The sequence below is a fragment of the Apodemus sylvaticus genome, chromosome 7 (assembly GCF_947179515.1).
Source record: "Apodemus sylvaticus chromosome 7, mApoSyl1.1, whole genome shotgun sequence".
Lineage (NCBI taxonomy): Eukaryota > Metazoa > Chordata > Mammalia > Rodentia > Muridae > Apodemus > Apodemus sylvaticus.
The window spans coordinates 101,026,962-101,045,499 of NC_067478.1; the positions used below are offsets into that span (position 1 = coordinate 101,026,962).

An 18,538-nucleotide genomic window follows, 5' to 3' on the forward strand; every position below is an offset into this window, starting at 1 on the left:
AAAAATGGCTATATTACTAAGTTATCTATATACTCAATGTAATCCCCACTAAAATCCTAACAGTCCTCACAGAACTGGAAAAAAGAATCTTCATGGAAGCATAAGAATGTTGACCAGCCAGAGACCCTAAGCAGTAAAAGCAAGGGTGATCACATCACAAGACCTGATCTAAAATGACACTCTAGCACCCAAACAACACGGCAGGCAGCGCTCTCTCCCTCTCTTGCCCTGCCCCCTCTCTGTCTCTATGCACCCTCTCTCCTAAGAGAATAGAGTAGAATGCAATGTCTAGAAATTAGCCATGTAACTTAAGCCATTTAATTATTTTTCAAAGCATGTATAGGATTAAAGAAATCATTTTGGGGAAAGTATATATACACACACGCAGAAGACTGAAACCAGATCCATACCGCTCATACTATGCAAAAACAGTACAAAATTTATCAAAACTTAATAAACAAATTGAAATTATGAAACAGCTAGAGGAAAAAATACAGAACCACTTTAAGATATAGGGACATGAAAGGACTTTCTGGAAACCCCTCTAAGACCTAAGGGAATAATTTCAAGATCTGACAAATTGCAGGTACATGAAACTAAAACTTGTCTGCACAGCAAAGAAAGCAATTACAGTGAAGAGATGGTTTACAGAACAGGTTAAAATCTTGGTCAACTGTACATGTCAGAAGAGGTTACCATCTAGACTCTATAAAGATCTCTCCACAAACTATTCAATCAATAAATGAGCAAGTAATTTAAAGTTCTCAAAAGAAGAAATATAAATGGTGAATAAACATGGATCATCTAGATGATTCAGATATATAAATATGACTATGAGCATATTTATGGTGTTTCTAAAGAGACTTTACAGGGGGAAAAGTTACTCTGAATGTGGACAGTACTGTCTCATAGACTAGATTCCCTTACTGAATAAAAAGGAAAAAGAGGAAGGAGCCAGGTGCATTCATCTCTATACCTCCTGGTTGAGCTGGTTAGTTTTATGTCACAAGCTGAAGTCATCTAAGAAGAGGAAACCTCAACTAAAACAATTCCTCCATAAGATGGGCTGTAAACAAGCCTTCAGTTAATTTTACTTAGTGACTGATATGGGAGGGCCCAGCCCATTGTATGTGGTGCCATCTATGGGCTGGTGGTCCTAGATTCTATAAGAAAGCAGGCTGAGCAGCCATGAGGAGCAAGCCAATAAAGCAGCACCCCTCCATGGCCTCTGCATCAGTTCTTGCCTCCAGATTCTTGCCCTGTCTGAATTCCTCTTCTGACTTCCTTTAATGATGGCCAATGATGTAGAAGTGTGTAAGCCAAATCACCTCCCCACATTGCTTCAGTCATGGTATTTCATCACAGAACAGTAACTCTGAGGCATGGACCAAGGACATAATATGACCCACTATCTCCCATCCCCCTAGCCTGGCCTTCCCTAGCATGGTGAACTGTGAGCCTCCCAACCCTAAGTCAACACAAAGCCTCCTGATTAAATTGCTTTGTCAGGCTTTTTGTCACCACAGTGAGACCAGTGATTAACACACCACTCTTGGATACATACCCAAAGGAAATTTCACCAGCAAACACATACACATTCATGTTTACTGTTGTAGTATTCACAACAGCCAAAATATGGAACTGTGTGAGATTGTCCATCAACAGATGAATCATTTTTTTAAAGTGTGGCACATACATCAGTCATAAAGAAGACTGTTCCCAGGTGTGTCAGGTTGACAACTGAGATTAGTCATCACATAGTGATTTATAGGAAAATGGATAAAACTAGAGTTATTGTGCAAAGCAAAATAAACCAGGCTCAGCAAGACAGCTATCACATCTCTCCTCACAAGTCAAATCCAGACTTAGATATATACACTGTGACATGGAGTAGGAAAGTGACTAGGAGCTGGGGAGGAAAGTGTCTAAAGATAGGGGGAAGTAAGAGAGGGTGATGGCGAAGGAGAAGGCCGAGTTCGCACATTTTGTCACGTGAGATCTGAAAGGACAAAACTCTGTCTGGTCTCCCTCAGGTGCAGAATCTAAGCAGCATGAAAGCAGACACCTAAGGGAGACTACTGAGGGGGAGAACAGAACAGATAAGGGTCGTTGTGAATGAATATGGACAAAGATACAAAGCGTATATCTATGTATCATTATGAAATCCATTATTTTTACATCAATAAAAACATTAATTAAAAAACCCTATATACCAGAAAGAAGAAAACATGTCTAAAAGTTACATGTGATTGTTTATAGCAACCAGAAATAAAAGTAACACACAAATAGGTAAATGTTAAATTATAGCTATACTGCAGCATGGAAAGCTTTGTAAACATTATGCAGAGTGAAGGAAGTCAGCTACAACATATAAAACATCTAGAACAGAAAAAAACATACAGACAAAGAGGGGAGAGCACAAGAGTTGCTAACTAACACAGGATTTCTTTTGGAGATAATAAAGACAATCCACACTGTCTTTACAACTATGAGGACACTAAAGACCTTGAAATATATTTTTTATTTTATAAATATGAAAAGGTTTGTTTGTGTGCTGTATCTAAACAAGCGCGGAGGCCAGAGGACGACTCTGTGGAGTCAGTTCTGCTCCTTCTACTGTTATGTGAGCTCTGGGGATGGAACCCAGGTCCCTGGGCTTGAGTAACAAGCATCTTAACCTGTGAAGTCATCTTGCCTGCCAGCCCTGAATCATGAATTTTAAAAGGGTGAACTTCATGGTACATAAATTATATTTAAAATGCCTTTTATATGATTAATGCCATACTGTAAAAGAAACAAAATAAAACTACTAATAAATATTTATCAATCAAATATCCTAAAGAGGATAAAATGAAAATGAGAGAGAATCCTGGCTCAGGCAGAATTGTGGACAAGACTGTTCTGAATAATTTTCTTTACTGAGAAATAAATTTAGTCTCCTTAAAATAAACAAATGGGCACGAGAGAAACTGGACCAATAAGCCCTAGCCCACGACCAGATGCACTGTGCAAGACTGCTCCCCTTCAGCCTTGTCCTGTGCTTGGCACTGCTGCCATGGATGCAGACAGCAGACTCGACAGGAAACAAGAAGCTTGTCTTCTCCTGCTTTAAAACTATGGATCTTCAACTCTCAGGGTGCTTTCATGAAAATAAAGAAACAAAGGACAGTAAGATAACTAGGGAAAGTGAATTTCACTACTTCAAAATGCATTCTGTCTTCGGTTTCTTTAACAAAAAAACAAACAAACAAACAAACAAAAAAACACATGTATGTCAAGCCACAAAGCATACAGCTCTAATCCTAATGCTCAGTAGGCAGAGGCAGGAAGATTGAAGGTTTGCGTCAAGCTGCCTACACAGTTAGGCCATTTCTTTAAAAAATAAAAATAAAAATGCATATGAAACCAGGCATCTTCCACTGGGAACTCAGCAGAATCCCGCTGGAAAAACCTCTCACACACATTTACAAATCCCCATCTCTTCATTCCTTAAATCACTTACAGCATTGCTTTACCTCTTTGTAGCCTATGGTGCATATTTACATACTATAAATAAACTACATGACTAGAAATGCTGTTTAAAACCGTTTTATGTCCATTCTTGCAGATAAAATACATGCTCTTTTCATCTTTTAATTTTCAACTAGTCTTACCACCCAGATTAGGTAGGTTGGTCAGTCTGTCTGTCTATCTCTCTCTCTCTCTCTCTCTCTCTCTCTCTCTCTCTCTCTCTCTCTCGTGTATGTGTGTGTGTGTGTGTGTGAGAGAGAGATTTGAAAAGCAGTCTCATATAGCTCTGGACTCAATCTCACGACATAACTGGTAACTCAGTCTGGTTGTGGACTCCTGTCTCCTGCCTCTCTACCTCCCATATACTGGGATTAGACTTCCCCTGTCACGTCTCTAACTTAATCACCTTACCCACCACTACCTAGCCTCCTACTAGGTAACTGTCAAAGCAAATAATAACAAAGCTTAGCTCAACCCACAGTCCATTAAAATTCCCCAAACCGTTGTAACATTCTCTACATAAAAGGAAAGCACTTAAAAATCAGAACCATATAAAACATGTGTTATAGCAATAAATGCAAAGAACAGCAAAGCAAGCCAAACACTTTCTCAAAATATACTGCATGTACCCACAACCAACTGGCCACAGTGACAGAGGGAAAAGGGCGAACTCACCTGGTTTTGGCACTGAGTTGGTCACTGACTGAGGAACTTTCTGGTTAATTAACTCGACACAATGACCAGGGAAGAGTCCCACCTAAAGAAAAGCAACAAAGAGAGGATTCCAAACCAGCAAATAGACCAGTGTGTGAGCACTGCCAACGCAATTCCAGTAATGTACTCTGCAGCCCTTCCCAAATGATTCTAATATTCCAAGACTCTGGATACCAGATGACAGCCACACAAACAAATAATACACAATCTGTTGCTATGAGTATATGAAACTATGTGTAGTTTTCCATCCAAATATCCATGTCTGCTTTGTTAGTTTCAGTTTTAAATGCCCTGAATTTCTTTTATATCAACTGAAATATCTAATCTGATTACAAGCTAAGCATCAAATAAATAAAATTATTACTAGCTAATGATTTACTTTGCAGAGCTCTTAATCTAGTGGCACTGATATCATGACAATCAATGCTTTATACTGACTTTTTAAAAGACTGACACCAAGCCATAATTCACATTGTTTATGAGCTTCTTCTTCATCTTCCGTGACTTTCATTTAAAACTAACATAGTAAAAATAAATTGCTGAAATATTTACTCATTTAAAGTTATAATACTCACTCTTGTTAAGGAATCATCACAACAGGTAAGAAGGAAGAAAAAAAAAGGTCATTCCACCCAGTGCCACACACTGGCACTGCAGACCATGCCATACTGCCCTACATCAGCACTGCCTGCACAGCCTTGGGTGAAATCCCGACAAGGTGTAGCTGGAAAATACCCAGTTCCAGGCACTCGGAGGTATGGTGTGGCCAAAAGAATGAATACAGAGATAAACACTCTGGAAAAAACGTATGATGAAAATCTTTACCAATATTTATAGATGTTTCCTCAGATAGGGATAAAAATGGGATACCATGCAGCAGATGTTAAAGGCGAAATATGAAAACTACATCACGATGCATCTTCCTCTGTTTACTGAGGAAGAACGAGGCTCTTCCAAGAGCGTGACTCATGAAGTTCTGAGCTGTATAGCTTCCATCTGTGTGGGGTTATTTTCACAGACTAATTTGCTACATTATTATTATTATTTCAATTTCTAGATGAATATTCTATGGTACTTTTTAAAACTATAAAGACATAATCACAGATTGAGTTGAAAAGGAGTTGTTAATAGATTATCAGTTTTGCCTAAAAATTTTGAATTGGTGAAATGTAAATATCGAATAAAAAAAAGAAATGTAAAAACAAAAAAAAATTCCCAACACCAAAACAACAACAACAACAAAAAAAACCAACAAAAAAAATCCCAACACCAAAAAAAAAAAAACAAAAAAAACAAAAAAAAATTTTTGAATTGGGGATTATTAAAAGCCATGTCTAGAAAAATGATGTATTAAATATGTTTTATTAGTACAATTCTTCTAACATATATTTTACTCAACTTCTGTTTCTCCAAACAAGTAAAATCCTTCCAAGATTGGTTAGACTATATAAGAACCAACTTGAAAAAGATCCTCCCCCTTTTTCCTGATATGTATTCTACAAGAGCATGTGTGGCACACGAAATAACATCCCTGACAAAAGCAAGAGGCCTGATCCCGAATGTACCACTTGCTACCTTAGGTAAGCAACTTGGCCTCTTTGTAATTCAGTTCTCTTCTCCAAACACAAATGATAATAATTATCTCATAAGGGTGTATATGAGTATTAAACAGATTAGTTTAACTAGCATGCATATAGTAATCACTTGCCAAATGCTGTTATTATCCTAGTGTGCTGGCTAATGAAGGCTTCAGAGCTCTAGCTCCTATACCAGACAAATAGCACATTATACCATCTTTTCTCTCTCTGTGCACATAAGCTAAGTTATTCTCAAATGCTATTCCTCCCATAATAGCTTAATTTGGTTCAATTTATAAACACCTGAAATTTGGCATAAAGACCAGATTGGAAAATAGCTCACTCACTTTCTTGGCTCTGGGCCCTGAGTAAACAGCTTAGCTTCTCACCTTTTGAAATGAAGAATGGTACCATGTATACTAAAAGAGTTAAAGCAAAAATTCCTAGCCTAGTTCTTGAACTCAGGTGTTATCAGAAACTTGGCGAGAAAGGAGTTTCTGACCACTTTGCCATGTAAACGGTTGGTGAGTTTTTTCAGGAGTCTATGACATCATGTACACTATGTTTATCTTTTCAGTTTGTCTCAATCTACAATTTAGGAATATGGAAAAATTCTGGCCCCATCCTGTGCAAACCTACAGCAGATCAACTAATCTGCCTCCCTGTAGTCCCTGTTCTCAGCATACTGCTTCACACACTGCAACACCAGGCAAAGCAAATATTCAGTTCTAGATCTGGCATTCCAGTGAAACGAATACATATGTGAATACAAGAGAAGTCAGGCTACTCTCCGTCTCTAGTGTGCCTTTAGGCATCTCAGCCATCACCTAACATAACGAAAGTCTAGAGAATCTAAGAGGCCTTTGCCTAATCATCATTAAGCTGCTGACTCCACTGTACACAGCATCTACCTTTTTTCTTATTTTTCTCTTTTATAAGTATCCCTAATGGTGAAAGGATCTATTATTTAAAAGTTTTATATATTTGTAGAAAGCAAACATAGTCTGTGTTCTTATTATAAATAATCCACCATAAACAAACGAAACCTTATCCTATTGAAAATATTATTCACTAATGTAACTAACACTAAAAATACAGTTCCTGCCGGGTGATGGTGGTGCATGCCTTTAATCCCAGCACTTAGGAGGCAGAGGCAGGTGGATTTCTGAGTTCAAGGGCATCCTGGTCTATAGAGTGAGCTCCAGGACAGCCAGGGCTACACAGAGAAACCCTGTCTCGAAAAAACAAAACAAAACAAAAAAATACAGTTCCTATATACTGAGAAACACACACATACACACAAATAATTATTCCAGCACATAGGAAATTCTAAACCACTTGATGTGTTAAGTAGTGAACGTGTCTAAAACCCTGGCAATTGGACCTATAACTAATCTTGTTTGTCATCTTACTCTGCATCAGTGCTGGGAAAAAGAGAATCATGTCTTTCAATTATCTGGGATCAAAATAAGATTCAGCTTTGGAAAGAAGTTAGCAAACAGGCACAAAGAAAGATATTGAAAGAAGATAAAGAATGATCTTGAGGAAAAGCTGGGACAGAATAAGGAGGGGCTTACAGAAGAGGAGTAAGAAACATTATGTCAGTAGCTTCTCCTTAAGTTTCTGCAATGAAGCAAAAGTTGAGAGGGTACATGGAAGTGTGCTGGTGTTTTTAACAGCTTAGATTAAGAAATCAGAAAAAAAATGGCTTTGATTTATGGCCTTTGTTAGTTTGTGGCACAGCACCCCACCACAGTTGGTTTTAAAGTGTAAGTGGAAAATGATATAGAGTAGCACTTGGTTATATAATATTTGTATCATACAAAACCCATGAGAAGAATGGAACCTCAAGAACAAATAAGATATAATAGAACAGTTAGAAAATATTGTAATGTAATACAATTCATTTATTATTAAACTTGTATACTGCAAATTTTAGAAATGGTTGCATTCAACAAATACACTAATTCACAGGGTTTTACAAGTGACTCCAGATCACCCCTAATCTATAGCTATCTACTTGTTCCTGTTCCTGCCCACACTGATAGCTTGGAGAATCCGTTCCACCAGGGTCTTTGAAGCAGCAAAACCTAAAAAAGGAATTTTAATCTGACAGCAGCAATGCTATCACTGCCATCAAAAACCCTTTAAGTTTACTTTACGGCAGGAGAAACAAGGGCTTGAGAAGAGCAAAAGCTTTGAGCTAAGCACAGTCCCACTGCCACTCAGTCACATCACATTTCTCCTGTGGGAATTATTTGGCCTCGGAAAGCTAAAACTCCAGTTTCTCATTTTCTCAGTAAAATTTCCTGCCCCTTAAATCTCTGGTGTTTTTATTTCATAACCAATGCTAAAATTCGAGGGATTCTAATACATTCATGCTTATATTTCCCCTTGTTTTTTTCTATCCAGTATGGACACCCTGTTGACCATTTGGATATTTAAGCCAATGCCCTTAATTTCTTTCCATAGTAATCTTGTGCCAAACCAAATCCAGCAACACCCCAAAGAAAACTAATACTTTTCTATATCTGCATGTTCTATTTCTAAAGAAAATCACATACCTGAGAATATTTAAACCAATAGGAATTCTCAGAAATTCAAATTTTTCCCCTTGCCACAACCATTCTCAGAGAGCCTACTTTGGTTTAGACTGACCCCAGTCTGACCTCCGGGTCCTTCCCACGACCATCTCACAAACAGACGACAGGTCACAGTTTAACAGCTTAAAATTTGTCTGTTTTAACATTTTAAAACTAGCTCCAACTCTGCTTCCAGTGAGTTGCTAGAAGTAGAAACTAGTATTTTTCAAAGAGGAAGAAACACACAAAACAAACCAGGCAGAAGCTACTGCAATAAGAGATCTTAAAAGCAAGTTCTCAATCCCTTAGTTCACGTGTGGTCACACTGACTGGCGGTGAACAGGCCTTGCTCTGGGATCTACTCAAGTCACTCCTCTCCCTATGCTCTTCCTCTCCCACAAGAACACATCATGCTGTCTTCTGAAATGCCCACTCTCTAATTTCCATTAGAAAAAGATAGCTCTACAGCCTGACAGACTGGTTTGAGATTCAGAAATAAGGTCAGAGATTGGGATATCAATCTTAGAGCTGACAGAAACATGCTATTTAAAGCACCAGGGGTAAAGAGGAGCCCAGAGCATAGAGAATGAGAAGTTAATTCTCCCCAAAATGTAGAGGTCGAATTTTAGAGCATAACCTGGTCCAAGCAACAGAAAAACAGCCAGAACTTGTAAAGTACTGTGCTACCTCAATCAAAAGACGAAATGTCAGGAAGACAGCAATCTGATACTGATGAAAGGTTAGATATGAGAAATAACAAGAATCATACAAATGTTTGTGCATTACACCAGAAACCATGTGTGACATCACAGATTTCGGTTTAGGAGTACACTTGTGATTTATGGATGTTCAAGAAAACTATAGAGTCTACCTCCCCAGAATGCAAAGAATAGTGAGCTGAAGACAATTAAAAATTAAAATCCAGGGGAACTCTGTCTTCCCTCTGTCTAGCGGGGTCATAAAATTCGGCAATAGTAAAATATTTCTGCATTCGCAATGACCAAATGCAATTACAAACCAAATACTAATGAATCCAAGCTGCCTCTGGCAGTGCTTCCCTCCTCTGTCTCATAGAACTGCAGTCTGGGCTCTGAGCACATGGAGTACACACAATGGCTTGGGTCAGATCTGAGATTACTGGATGTCATGATTTATGTGGTTTTACTTCACATGCAAATTTTTCTGTTCTTACAGAAACATGATGGGTTAAAACAAAGACTTCTAATTTCCTGCCATCACTTTTCAGTAACTATCAAATAGTGCATTTTTGGATCACCATTTTATTAGAATGCTTGATTTTAAAAACTGCTATTTGTCAGAGTATGGTGGAAGATACCTTTAATCCCACCATACAGAGGCAGGCAGATCTCTATGAGTTAGCAGCCAGACTAGTTTATAGTGAGTTCCAGGATAGCCAGAGCTATGTAGAGAGACCCTACCTCAAAACAAACAAAAACAAAAAGCAGAGCAAAGCAAAACTACCCTGCTGTTTGAGTCTTGTTTAATAAAAATCAGGAAATACATTTTGGCCAGAACTTAGCACAGACCTTCCAATACTTTCTGAAATGGCCCTAAACATACTTCTAATGTTATATTAGGTATTTATTCAAAGTGTTAAACTTAGCATTAATGATTACAAAATCAAGTATGATCAAATATATATGTTGATAATGTCATATATCCTGCAGTATAAATATGTAGTCAAGGTTAATATGTATGTAAAGATAAAGAAGTCCTTTATCAATAGGTAATAAAACTATATGTATATCAAAGAACTGTTTAAAATAGATTTATGGTTTCTTATCAGTAAAAGCTGAATTTATATTTCTACATTTTTATACCTGTATACCCAGGGCCATTCTCTAGTTCCAGTTCATGGGTTGTTCTCCAGTGAAAAGGGTATGAGAAAAACAAAGGTCTAAGGCCTGACCTGGGGCAGGATAGAAATTTACATTGGTCAAAGGTCTGAATTTTCCCTCCACCCCAGACAAGACTCAATCTCGTTCATCCTCAGTACCAGCCTAGCAATGGCACTGGGGTGAGGAGGGCTCTTGGAGCCAACCTGACTCCTCTAGTTGGCCGACAGCCTGTCTCTTCACTAATTCTCCACCTTCGGAAAACTGGGATTGCTTTTCCTAGCGTTGTTACGTCTCCCAACTGTCTCTGTGTTGGAGGGAAGTGAGCCCCAAGGCCACCCTTGCAGTCTCTGCCCACTGGGGTTGCTCATGTTACATGCATGGCGTGCTAATAAAGCTCACTTCTCTCTTGATTACCTGCCTTTTGTTTTAAGAGTGTGGTCCCAACTACACATTTGTGAGGGCCGGGAAGAAAATATTTTTATCAGCTTTAATGTAATGATAAACTTAGAATCTAAACTGGCTAGAGACAGTAAATACAGTGGGTGATGGGAAATGCCAAGAATAAGAGAATGTTCAGACACAACTTGGAGTATGGGGCAGAGGTGTTGCATGGCAAACACCTGAGGAGATTCTGTTTCTTTTCTGGGTTAAATCAAGGAAATACCGAGTAAGACAAAATAAATTACAACTGCCTTAAAATAATTTACTGTTTAAAAAGACACAAGAACAAAAAAGAGTGTCATGTGTAAGTTGGAGTGAGTTAATGGTTAAATATGGTTGACAAGTAAGTCTATACAATAAACCATTGGTCAGCAGATAAGAGTACTTGCTGTTCTTGCAGAGGACTTGGACTCTGTTCCCAGCACCCACATGGCAGCTCACAAATGCCTGTAACTTCATTCCAGGGGATTCAATCCTGCACTTCTGGCCTCTACTAGTACCAGGCACCACCCCACACACACACAGACTCACTCACTCGGTGCATTTACATATACATAGGCAAAACTCTCCTACACATAACAAAAATAATTACATCTTTTTTAAAGGTAGAGCACTGGAATATAAGGCAGAGAGAGAGAACGAATGAGAACATGCAAGCAGAGGCATGACTGGTCATTTTGTCACAGCAAGGAGTTTGAAGTACTTTCTGTAGAAAAGGAAACCAGCAAGTTCTAAACATCAGAGGGACAGAAGGTCTGTTTTAGGAAGAAATCTAGTAGCAATAGGTCTTTTGAACTATCCGCGAGATATAAGAAAGAGAACAACACTGGAAGTCTGCAAGATCAGCATAGTAAAAGGAAAAACAAACCTACAAGGTGACGTGAAGAAGAGGAAATGGATGGAGGAGACAAAATTTTTCAGCTTGGTTGGATATAATTTTTTCTTTTACCCTTCTTGAATTCAATTGGTAAACAATGAACTGCATGCTTTTAAAAGCACATTGTACAAGTTGTGACACCACAGTCAAGGTAGCTTATACAAACATCATCAACCTGAAGGTTTCCTTGTATCTCCTCCTTGCTCACATCTCTTGCCCTCTCCCCTTGCTGCCAGGCAACCCCTGGTCGCTACAACTGCACACACATTGCTTTGAACTGCCTATAACTTCCGTAAGAAGTATTCCTATGAAATAAAGCTACGCTGTCTCCTTTTACACAGCATCATTTTGAAGATCACTCATATTGCTACATGCATAAATTATCAAACCCTTTTATTCCTAAGTAAATCTTTGTATGCATGCTATCATATCCTTATTCGTTAGCCTGTAGATCACAGATAATGTAATCGTTTACCATCTTAGCCTATGGTATATAAAACTGCTATAAACATCCATGTTCAAACTTTTGTATAAACACAGTCTTTCTTCTTGTGTAATTCATTAAGAATGGAATGGAACTGATAAGAAATGCAATAGGTATATAATGCACCTAAAAATTCACCAAAGTATAAACCAAACTGGCATACAACCAACCTTCCAGCACTGGGTCAGACTCTTGATTCTTCAGCCTAGTCACTTGAGTTATAGGGCTGTACTTCACTGTTTTACCTGCTCTTTCCTGGGCATTATCGGTGTTGAAAACCTGTCATGTTTGTTATTCAAGTTCTTTTTGTTATGTATATACACTAATTTTTTGTTCAGCTTTGAAACGAAGTTCCTCTTTTTAGTGAATATTAGAACTCTTCATATGTTCTGTGTACAAGTCCTTCATCAGATCTACTACAAATATTTGCTCCCAGTCTATGCTTACCTTTCTATTCTTTTTATGGTGCTTTGTAAATAGTACAAATTTTACAATTTGATAAAATTAAATGTATTTTACAAATTGTTCTTTTGATATTACATTTAGAAAAAAAATTCCCTAATCTAAAGTTCTCCTTGTCTTCAGGAGTTTCAACACTGTTCTTCTGGGTATGTGATCCATTTTGAGTCAGTTTTCACAGTTGATACAACATATAATGTTCATTTTGGAAGCAAAATGTTCCTCAATTGAACTGACTTCTGATGGTTGTTGGAATCACTTCTCCTTGTGCATGTGGGTCTAGCCCAGACTCCGTTCTGTTCCACTAAGCTGCCTTCATTTGCATCAAGGCCACTAGCTCCCGATACAGACGGTCTATACAGAGCTTCACCTTGTGGTTGTCCTCTAACTGGTTGTTTTTCAAATCATGCCTGGTTTTTCTATCTTACATCCTCTGTATTTCCATTTGAATTCTTTAATCTGTTCATCAATTTCTACAAAAAGGGCTTGTGGAGGTAACTAGGATCAATCTGGGAAGAAAGAATAGCCTAAGATCACAGCCTACCAACACACAATTACCGTCCATCTTTACATTTACCTTGTAAAGAAAGGGAATTTTTTTCTAAATGTAATATCAAAAGAACAATTTGTAAAATACATTTAATTTTATCAAGAGTTCAGTAACTACCTCATGTAACTGTCTCATCTGGCCTGTGAGACTGGAGGTGTCAGCCATCATTTGTCTTTCACTAGGTAGTAAGGTTCTGCAGTGCACAGCATACACATCATTCACATCTCTTTTTAGAGAGAACTAACTGTAAGACTGTATTTTCCGATGCAATTATAAATGGCCCCTGTTAAGCTCTCTCATTAAATACCATTAAGTCTGTGGACTCTCTTTAAAGGAAAATGCTCTCATGCATTAAGTAGACATGTCTAAATGTTGTGTATGTGTGAAAGTTTTAACTGTTTTTGAAATTGTTTATGTACATAGGTAGAGCTATTACTTGTAACTTATTTTAGAGTCAAACAAAACAGTCTGAGAAGACACTTCTCAAGCAGGGAGGAAGTCGAGTCTGAAGAGTTCAGTAACTACCTCATGTAACTGTCTCATCTGGCCTGTGAGACTGGAGGTGTCAGCCATCACTTGGTAGGATATGTCCTTGTGGTGTGAGGTTGTATGATGCCGGGGAGCAGCAAACTCATCGCTGAGTATCAGTGATGACAACGGCACCAACCTGAAAAATGTGTATGTCAGCAACGAGTGAAATTATATACAATGTGCAATGTGTCTGTGACCTAAGGCAGAGCTGATGCAAAGTCCAAGCTCATTTCTGGATTTGTAGTATTCTAATCATGACTGCATCACATATTTACTCTTTCTATTAAGTAAAACAATTTGTCTAAATTTCTTTGTCTAAATTTTTTTCTTTGTGTATATGTACATGTATGTGTACTTTGAATGTGTGTACCTGTTTACATGTGCGTTTGGAGACAGGGTTGGTAATCTTTATAGCTCTTCCTCCATACTCTTCTTGAGGCAAGGTCCCACTCCCACACCCAGTGAGCTTTTCCATACCCAGTCAGCATTTCCTATATTCTGGGAATCTAAACTTTGGTAGTCTTGATGGTGTATGATGCAATCTAACAACTGAGCCATCTCCCTGGTCCTGTCTTTAGACTCCTATCACTTAAATAACAGTTTAGAAGCAGATGGCCCACTGTCATCTTATCTACAGCGGAAATCTATGATTTTTTTTACAAGTTGACAAGTAAAGATCACTACAGTTCATTAATTGCTACTGTGATCTATCTGTTCTTTACCCAAAATACCTGTTTCTATGTGGGCTCTGCATTGAACCGTAGGCTGTTTAAGTTTTTTTCCATGTATGATAAAAAAAGACTACATTTTAAGTTATGAGAATTAAAGGTTAATGAAAAGCACTTAGACCAGTTTACATATGCATTTATGAAATGGCCTCTAAGGTACCATGTATTCCCTCTGCTCTCGAAAATATATGATGTTCTAAATGAAATTCATTGTTACTAATATGGCTTTTCTTTACTTTTTTTTTTTTAGAAAAGAACCATTTTTCTCTATTCAATTTTGAGTTATTAAAAGGTCCAGCTTTTTTAGAGGGGCAAGATTTACAAGTACCTACATTTTTATGACAATCAGTTACACAGAAGCAAATTAAACTCTTGGGTAAAGACAGTACTAGTGTTTGCAAATTGCTTTTTTCTTTTTCCGGGGGTAGTGAGGGACAGAAACACTTCAGAGTGTTCTGGAATAGCTGAAAAATAAAACAGGTGATCCTTGATCATCCTGTGGAGAACTAAGAAAACACAAGTATACCAAGATCCTGACACCTCCAAAGGGGATTTTATCTTCTAAATTAGCCACAATGCTAATGTATATAAGGAAGACACCCATGAGTTGGGAAGACAGAATGACTGACTGTTGAACTGTATTGACTCCTCCCATCTGAGGAGGCTGAATCAGTGGACTTCACATGTGCATGCAAATCATCTGTGGAACTTGCTATAAGACTCAGACTCCAGTTCCATGCTCTGAGATGCTAATAACAACATCTAGCTTTAACACATTTTAACACATTGGGCCATTCTGATGCAAGTGGAGCCCATCCCCAAGAGAAAAAACAAAACCCTCTGACAACACTGCTCTTAAACTAATGATCTAAGATGTTAACCACTACGCTTGTAAATAGCTTTTACCTAAGGAAAAAGTGCTCTAAGGTCTTCCTCCACCATCCCAAAAGGGCTCTACACCTAGGAACATGAATCTGAGAGTGGTGCCAGTTATTTCAAACAGGGAAGACTTCTTTTGTACCTGAAGTATGTAATATGATGAAAACCTTAGAAAACAAAGATAAAGGATTCAATATACTCCTTAGGAGACAAAACCCACACATTTCAGAATTTTAAATCATTGTAGCTAATATAATTTCACACGTCCTATTCCCAGGAGTTTAAAGAAAAAAAGAGTCCTGGTATAATTTAAACACAAGGATAAGTTTGCCCTTCTGTTCCCACAGCAAATTATGGTCTGGTTAGGACAAATGCATTAAACATAATGTAGCAAATTGCTGGTCTTAACCAACTACCATTGACAACTGAACTCACCTAGTACAAACAGAGACAAAATATACCACAGGGTCTGGCATCTTACCCTATAACTACTAAGGCAGTATTTGGGAGCATTAGTCCTAGGATTCAGTGGGTTTTTTTTTTTTTTAGCTTAAACTCTACACAAAACCTACAAGTAAATATAATAGCAACTTTATTCATACTTGCTATCACACAGTAACAGTAAGTGGGTCAATGGATACATAAACTATGGCATATCAGTAACACTGAATAATGGATAATTTGTTTTTAAAGAATACAACAAATGAGCTGCAGGGCATGGAAATACAAGAAATTATATGTGTATGAATTTTATAAATTTGTAGAAAATGGGTATGAATTCTATGATTCCAATTATCAGCATGCACAAAAACCTACATTTACCAGGAGTTCATGGAAGGAAGGTGCAAGTGACTTATAGGAAAGCTGCAGGATAGTTAAACTATTCTTTAGGAACCATTAATGACCAATATATATGTTTTGTCAAGACCCACAGAATAAATATCAACAATACATAGTCCTAATCTAAACATCAGATTATAGCTAAAATAGTATAGCAATATTAGTTCACTAATTACAATATAAACCAAGTCAAAATTGTTCTTTAGTAGTTGTGGTACAGAAATTGTGTCCAGCCTGTATATCCCCCTCAGACCACTTTCTAGAAAGAATGCTTATTGTGTGCTGCAGGTGGATTCTGCCAACAGCTAAGGAATGGCAAAGGTCTATGTCTGCCATGTAGTCAGAACACTATAAACTCGATAAATAACAGGAAAATTATGGGGTAAATAATTCTGTAAAACTGAACTACTTGCTCACTTTAGCCTCGAGTCTCTTTACTAAAATTTAAGTCTAATTGTTTTTATAAATGAAAATAAAACAATTTCACCACACAGCAGCAGCACAGGTAGTTCACAGTAATTACAAGGAAAGAGCTACATGTGGAGATTAGTCCATGTGGTCAGAAAGGAGACACAAGTGGGTCCTCGACAAATAGAAGTCTCATCAAGCTGAGCAGAACTACCAGTGTGGACATTTCAGAGAGGTCCCAGCAGTGTTCAGAGGATACTATCCTAGCAGACTCTGTCTTCAGACTGGGAAGTGGCAGACCACGGCCTTCTTCCTCTCTGCCCCTCTTCAGAGTCACGCACATGGTAACCAATGAAGACCCAAGCCACAGCCATGCTAAGCCAAGCCATGTCATACCCTTCACTTCCTATGTGGCCCCTTCTCGAGTGTTGAGGACTCCCACGTGCAGAGGCAGCATGTCACCACAGCATGTCACTGACTGAGATGTACTGTCCATATATGGCCAGTCTGTCCATTTCCTCTGACAAAAGTCTTCAACAGGACACCTGAGCACTGCTTCAAGATCCCTTCAAGGTCTCCAGAGAACTAGCTGAGTCTATCACTCTCTTTCATAGGAAACACTGAAGAGGGCAGTAAGCCTGTTTGTCTTCTATGCTTTGGAGCACAGTGCCCAGAGCCACAGGACTTCTGCCACCATAAGGAGGGCCTGACGTCAGTCTATGAGTCTGACACAGGCCTTTCTCAGATGCACCTGACAACAGAAGTAAGACAGGGTACCTCCCCATCAATCTTTCTAAGGCCTTCTTTATAAGGACATCAGTCTCTTATGAGGCATGGCCAACATCCAAAGTTCTGACTGCCTTTGCCCTGAGAACTTACAGAAGAACCTACTCTCTATCAAATATGTGTATGAGATCTACCTTTGACCACTCCTAAAGTGAATCTATTTCTCCATTAGGGACTGATTGTCTTTTATTGTAATAATCCCAAATTTCTACGTTGAGTAATATCTTAGACTGTGTCTTCATTCTTCATTTAGAAATAGTTTTTATTAGGGTAATTATGGTAAATGGGCTCATATGCGCAGGACCTAAACTTTATCTTTATTTTTTTAAAAAGAGATTAGAAGACAGAAACTTACACACTTAGAGGAAATGCCATATGAGGATAAAGTAAGATGAAAACTATCTGCAAGCTAAGGAGACAGACTTGGAGGAAATCAAATCTGATAGCTCTTTTAGTCATGGACTTCTAACTTCCAGAAGCTTGTGAAAATACAGTTCTGGTATTTAAGCCACCCAGTCAGTAGTATTCTGATATGATAGCCCTAAAAAACAAACACAGCATATAATATACAAAGAAAGCACTGAGTTAAACTTAGAAGTAGCTATGTTAATAACAATGATAGACAGACAGACAGACAGACAGACAGGCAGACACACACACACATACACACACACACACACACACACACACACACACCCTCTACTATTTAACTTCTCAATTTCTATCACCTATCTATACCAGAATGTATGAAATAATAAAACTTTCAACATGATTCACATTAGAGAAATTTAAAACTCTGAATACTGACTTTCTATACAGTGTAACATCAAAGTGTTCTTACAAGGAATCCATTCCTTTAATACCTTTAAACTATTAAATGCTTTTAAAGATTATGAAATTTGGGTAAGTTTTGCTACAATACATATAACTATATAAAATATGGCCCACTAGTAACCTGGAATAGTTGCTAACTACGCTGAGGCTCCCACATCTCAGGATTCAACACTATCTAACAAGAGTAGGAAGAAAGAGCTTAGCAGAAAGAACCTTCCCCAGCACACAGTGCATTAATCTTACATAAATGTTAGCACGCAGTTAAACAGCAACGCACCAGTGAATGGTACATACCCCAGGATGCTGCTTACTGGTCTTTCCTGTACTCCTTGGTGGATGAAAAGAAAAGCTGTTCCTTTCTAGAGCATAAAAACTAAAGTAGAACATTCATACAAGTGAAGCATAAATCTAGAAACCATACTTGGTGCTCTTCAGGCAATGGGATATATAAACTTGAATTTGAAACTCACGAAAGTCAT

General features: G+C 38.1%; 1 protein-coding gene across 1 annotated transcript in view; it reads right to left on the reverse strand.

Annotated features, from left to right (window-relative positions):
• Nucleotides 1–18,538, reverse strand: part of Arhgap32 (Rho GTPase activating protein 32) — a 237,638-nt gene that overhangs the window by 52,560 nt on the left and 166,540 nt on the right. Inside the window, exon 11 of the mRNA XM_052188752.1 lies at nt 4,186–4,267. Coding sequence (XP_052044712.1) covers nt 4,186–4,267 — 82 coding nt within the window. The remainder of the gene's footprint in view (nt 1–4,185; nt 4,268–18,538) is intronic.